The sequence below is a fragment of the Pteronotus mesoamericanus genome, unplaced genomic scaffold (genome assembly GCF_021234165.1).
Source record: "Pteronotus mesoamericanus isolate MK-2021 breed Mesoamerican mustached bat unplaced genomic scaffold, CSHL_Meso_final scaffold_21, whole genome shotgun sequence".
Lineage (NCBI taxonomy): Eukaryota > Metazoa > Chordata > Mammalia > Chiroptera > Mormoopidae > Pteronotus > Pteronotus mesoamericanus.
The window spans coordinates 14,623,484-14,629,483 of NW_026555310.1; the positions used below are offsets into that span (position 1 = coordinate 14,623,484).

At 44.1% G+C, this 6,000-nt stretch overlaps 1 protein-coding gene across 1 annotated transcript in view; it reads right to left on the minus strand.

The window, feature by feature from the left end:
* The window catches only part of FGD4 (FYVE, RhoGEF and PH domain containing 4), a 207,713-nt gene extending 203,133 nt beyond the window's left edge, over positions 1-4,580 (minus strand). Inside the window, exon 1 of the mRNA XM_054591270.1 lies at positions 4,178-4,580. Within this exon, the coding sequence (XP_054447245.1) occupies positions 4,178-4,460 (283 nt within the window). The 5' untranslated portion in view covers positions 4,461-4,580. The remainder of the gene's footprint in view (positions 1-4,177) is intronic.
* Positions 4,581-6,000: the final 1,420 nt, after the last annotated feature.

A 6,000-nucleotide genomic window follows, 5' to 3' on the forward strand; every position in this document is an offset into this window, starting at 1 on the left:
ACATTGTTATTGCATTGCACTTTGCCTTTCAAAGCTCTGAGACATGTTAAAAACCAGTGTTACAATCATGTGAGAACTGAAGCCAGAAAGACCTGGTTCAAATCCTGCCTCTGAAACCTAGGCTAATTGTTCAACATTACAGGTAAGAGTTTCTGAATTCTTGTCTAAATGGTGATAATACCACCTATCTTGCAGGGTTGTCATAAGAATAAGAATTGTAAGTAATACTCATATAGTCCTGATTCAGAGCCAGCATTCAACAAACACTAATTACTCTTATTATCCAAATTTCCATCCCAACCCCCTCCCAACAAAGGCGAAATTAATCCTCTAAAAGTGCTCAAGATATTGGAGTATGTGTTGAAAACCCGAGTAATCCAGCCATCATGAGATCTGTAAAAAAAAAAAAAAAAAAAAAAAAAAATTCTACTTATGGAAAGCTTGCATGTCATAATAATGTGAAGAGCCTTCCATCACGAAGTGCCCAGATACTCAATAAATAACAAAAAATATACTTTTAAGTGTACTGCCGAGATCATGAGAAGATAAAGAAGGTTCCCAAGGATAAGAGAAAGAAGACTATAAATCTAAACTCTACTGGGAACTAATTTGTAAGCCCACACAGCCCTGGGGGCAATGCCGGTCCCTACCAGGGACCAGAGGGTCTAGAAAGGGAAAGGGAGACTTGACCTGAAGCTTTTGAAATGGGAAAGGACTGAACCTGAGACAAGACCTCAATGTTCCACTCTGAAGGAGCTATACCTTTGATAAAAGAGTGACCCAGGAAAAAAATATGCCTTCCATAAAAGCAAACGGATGAGTAAATCTGCAGACCTATGCCGAGCCTAAATTAATTAATGAAGGTAATGACACTGGTCTTCTCTGAGCAAGCCTGAACTCAAACTTACAACATCTTCAAGTCAGGAAAATGCCTGGCTATTAAAAGAGTCTTTGGAGGTAGAAGCAAATAAGTAGTGTATACAAAAAGGCATCTTCAGTACACAATCCTTCAGCATTCCCATAAAATTAGGGAGTAATTAAGAAAACACACTACCTTGAATAACAGCAGGAAAAAAAGTATTCAATACATTTTCCTCTACCCCCAAGAGCTTCAAGACATTCATACTATAGAAAAGGAAAAGAAGAAGGCACAGAAAAAGTTAAACTAAAAAAAAGCACAAAATAAGAAAATTTCAATCCTATTTTATATATAATATCCTTTTGAATTCCTTTATGTGATGTGGGGCCGAAAGCACTGCCTCTGATGTCAGGTACACTTGAACTTGAATCCTGGATAATCAAATACCAGTATATGATTCCAAGCAAGTTAGTAAAACTTTCTGTGCCTCAATTTCATCAACTGCAAAACTAGCATAGTCCTATACTACCTACCTATTAAGATTGTTGTGACATAAATTCATACACCTATGCATTCATGTGTGTATCACATAACAGAGTTCTTAGTATACAAAATGCACTTAGTAAATAGTAGCTATTGTGGACATTTACAGAATGTCTTTTATGTGCCAGTGGTAGTGCCAGACCCCTTGGGACACAGAGATGGATAATGATTCCTTGTTAGTATACTCTCCGGCAAGCTTGTTTGGTACTAAACATTTATCTACATAATTGTACTTACTCCTCCCAACAGTCTTGTAAAATACTGTTATTTCCATTGTCCAAATGAGGAAACTAAGAAGTTAGTTAAGAGTCTTGGTCCAGTTCCCACAACTAGTAATGAAAATAGGACTAGAACTTTTATGTTATTTGACGCCAAAGCCTGTCTTAATTACCTCACCTCCCTCTTTCCCGTAGATGAGAAGATTCACATTCAACTACATATGGCAGATGCAGTTGGTAGACTTCTTTTGACCAAAAAACAGAGAACTCTAAAAATAGTAGGTTTCACAATCATAGAATATAACACAACACCATTAAACTGAATTCTCCGCTAAGTTCTTGACCTCCCGGTTTTTCTTCCTTCTTTAAGAGGGAACGTAACAATTCGATGAGTATGCAATGGGTCTATCAGTGATGTCCCACCTGCAGCCCGCATGCAGCCCAGGATGGCTGTGAATGCGGCCCAACACAAATTCTTTAATTTACTTAAAACCTTATGAGATTTTCTTGTGATTATGTGTCGCAATGTATTTAATGTGTGGCCCAAAACAACTCCTCTTCTTCCAGTGTGGCTCAGAGACACCAAAAAGGTTGGACACCCCTGGATGTTGTGATTTTCATATGTAAATACTTTTCTAGGTATTATAAATTGACACGTCTTAGGAATTTGAACCTCGTTTACTTTTTGACGTGGAGAGGATTCTCTTTATATAATGAGAGATAGTTGGGTGAGACTTACTAGATGGCAGATTTGATTCAAAGAAGGAAGCACTTTCTCAAGTGTTCTTACCCCCACCAAACTGAATAGAGGTGTGGTCATTCAATAGTGTAAGACTACCTGTCAAAACACCAGATCATGCTCCTACAGATACCACAGATTATACAATATTATGGTAAAAAGAAACAACTGCACCCCGGAAGTCGCAGTATTATTTTTCAACCCTGAAAATATAGCAACAAAAACTTAAGAGTTTTTGTAAACAATAGTGAGACAATGTAACAGACCAAGAAAAGTTATTGCTAGGTTCTCCATTTCACTTTCTTTTAAAAAGGTGTTTTGGATGTTTTCTGAATAAAAATAGAGTACACTCTCTTTTATAAGCACACCTGCCTTGTAGAAAGGATTTATAGACTGCCACAACTCTACTCACTTCATCTTCGAGGAGGGCACTTTTATCTTCTGCTAACAAAACTAAGCAGGTGATTTTAAGTAAAAGTATGTAAAAAACTTGGATTCCATTTCCCTTCAAGTTGATTAAGACATTGGGTAGCTCAACTGAAAAATTTATTCAGAAATAACTTCAACACAAAGCAATGCATTTTCCCTTTCAAAGAAAAAAAATCTTTTACTTTAGAATGAATCACCTAAATCTGGAAGAGATTTCACAGTGTCTTTCATTTTTCAGATAGGGAAATTGAGACCTGAATCACTGTAATTCCATTATTTGTTTACATTTTTTCTCATATCACTATTTCTGTGCTTATCTATTGTGGCTCTAAATTCATCATAATTGTAAGTCATCATCATATTTTTCTGCCCTATGACTATTACAGCTTCAGGACAAGGACTAGACAGAAAAATTCAAAACCTCCAACACTAATCACTTTCAAACCATCAAAACAGCTTTACTAAACAGAACAAAATGAGTGAAAGTGAATTAAAGTATTTTTTTTATTCCTGCTGCTTAAATAAGGGTTGACCTCATAACTGGTCTATATACAAGACATCTCTGGTTAAGGCATGATAGGAGCACAAAAAGGGGGCAAGGGGAGTGTAAAGAAAAGTTTTACAAATCGAGAAAGGTATCTCTAGTCTGTTCCACATAGTTTCAAATTCGCCTTTGGAGAAAGGAATGCCTTTGAAGAGCTAAGGAGATGTGGGCTTGAATAGGTCATCTTGAGGCTTCTTCCAATACTAAGATTTGATGAAAATTCAGAACTCAAAATACCGCATTACTAACATCCAAATTTGTCAATACCAAAACACCAATAAGAATTACATTTCTTGATATCAGGAAAGTTTTTCCTTATAAGTGACTTGCAGCTTCTCACAGTCAGGGTGGGAATCAAGGGATTTTTTTTATTTTTATTTTTATTTTTTTTTCCAAAAGGGAAAACCGGATCACTCAGGCTGGCTGGTCCTAGGTCACTCAGGAGCTGGGCTGGGACCAGGGTGAACACCAGCCTCCCCCGCTCACTAGTCCTTCACGAGGAGTTGCCGAAAGCAAGAATTTAGCGAAGAAACTTAAACTTCAGTATTTAGAAAACAGGCATTATAACCAAACTTTATTTTAAGAGTGATGCCTTTACTTCCGGAATTCTCTAATAACTAACCTGCAGGGCAAGCTCAGCCTTAGGCGTGTTCCTGCCCAAGCAAGGTCCTTTGGGGGAAGGGACAAAATTGGTAAGGGGGTAGGTGGCCAGGCGCAGTCCTCTGGGAAAACCTCCCCGGCTGGTTCCCTTTGCAGCCCGGAGACTGGACGCACCTGCAGAGCACTGCGCGCGCCCCTCACCTGAGCCAGTTCTCCGCTCACCCCTTCTCTAGCGAAGCACTTACCTGGGGCGTCCGCGGATGACTGGACCCTGAAGGTGCCCGTTCCGGCCCGTCCCAGGTGCAGGTGCGACGAGGGCCTACTCCAGGGCCTGGGGGTCCCAGTCAGCATGTAGGAGGGGTTGGACTTCCGCCGGATCGCCACCCGCCTGAAGTCGTAGCTGCCTTTGCTGCTCACGGTGCCGGGTTCGCTCGCGGCTCCGCGCTCTCTCCCGCCCTGGGCCGGACGCGAGTGAGCGCTCGGCGGGGTCCTTAGGGGCAACCCGACCCGCGGGGTTGTCGCCTGCATGCCCACGCTGGGCGCGACTCGAGACGGGTGACTCCGGCGGCTCCTTGGCAAGGGCTTCCTCGTCCCTTCCGTCCCCGGCCGTGCGCTTTGCCACCCGGTGTCCGCGGCTCCCAAACTCACCTGACGCAGCTTCTGCAGCAACCGGCCCGGGACTGCCTCCGCACTCTCCTTTCTCGAGCCGCACGGCCCCGGGGGCGGGCCTGGGAGAGAGCAGGACGCCGACTGTTAGCGCCGCCACAGTGGCCGCCGCCTACTCCCCGGGCGGGGAAGGTTGCCAAGGACTGGCTGTGCCTAGTGGAGCGCCGGGGCGCGGCCCCGGAGCCGGTTCGCCGCCCGCGGCTCCGCCCCGCCCCGCCCACCGCCCAGCCCTCGCCCATGGGCCGGGAGGACCGGCGCGGCGCTCACCTGCAGCCGCACACCTGGGGTGCTAGGAACGTCAGCCGCACTCAGCTGCGGGCCACAGAGTTTGAGGGTAGGTAGTGAGATAATTACAGCTTCGTTTACTCTGCCCGATGACTTGCTTATCCTCACAGACCCACAGGACAAAGGTCCTACGTGGATCTCAAGCTGCTGTACTGAGCCCTTGATAAGAATCTTACTTATGTCGTAGAGCTAAGCAATGAGTAATATTTCAGATAAGGAAACCAAAAAGCAGAAGCAACAATAGGTCACATAGCCCTGCTGAGCTAGAATACTTACCCAGTCTCTGCGCCAAGGTCAGTCCTTGTGTCACCGAATCAAATCACCTCGCCAAGAGCATCTGGTCAGGGAACGCTGAAGATGTGAGTGTGTGGAAGTGAAAGGGAAGCGGTGCAGTTAACAACTCGCAGGTTCCAGAAAAGTATCAAACCCTCCATCACCATGAACTTGCAGGACTATATTAGTAATGCCCTTTAGAGTCCTTTCCCCCCTCCCCTCCATTCCTCGCCTGAGGGCATACCCATTGATTTTAGAGAGAGAGGAAGAGAGAGGCATTGATAGGTCGCCTCCCGTATGCACCCTGACGGAAATCGAACCCACAACCTAGGTATGTGCCCTGACAGGAATCAAAGCTCCAGCGCTTTCAAGTACCAGTCGACGCTCCAACCGAGCCACCCGGCCAAGGCTTGAGTTCTAATGTGTCAAGTAATTTTCTTTAATATCAGCTAAATACCAGCTGGAAGAAAATACATTTTAAATTGTTTTTGCTTATCTTCATTTTAAAATTCACTACTCTCTCTGATAACGGGGAGGCTGTATTCGTTCCAGAACTACAGAGCTAAGAGGGGACAGGGCAGCAGTCTGAACGAGTCCCTGAGCTCAAGCAGGAAGAGTTCCCCAGCCATCACTTCCACCTTGGAAGCCACCCCACATTTCATCAAATGGTCATTTACCCAGTAACATCTCCTTCAGCTCCCTCAAGTGTACAGGCCAAACCCAACCCTTCTCGAGAAACTTCTTAGAGAGCAGTTCAACGGTCTCAGTCTCCTTGGCTGCTACTCCAATAAATAAACCCCTGAGGAGATGGAACTCCCATCCTAATATTTAAAGAAGGTTCACA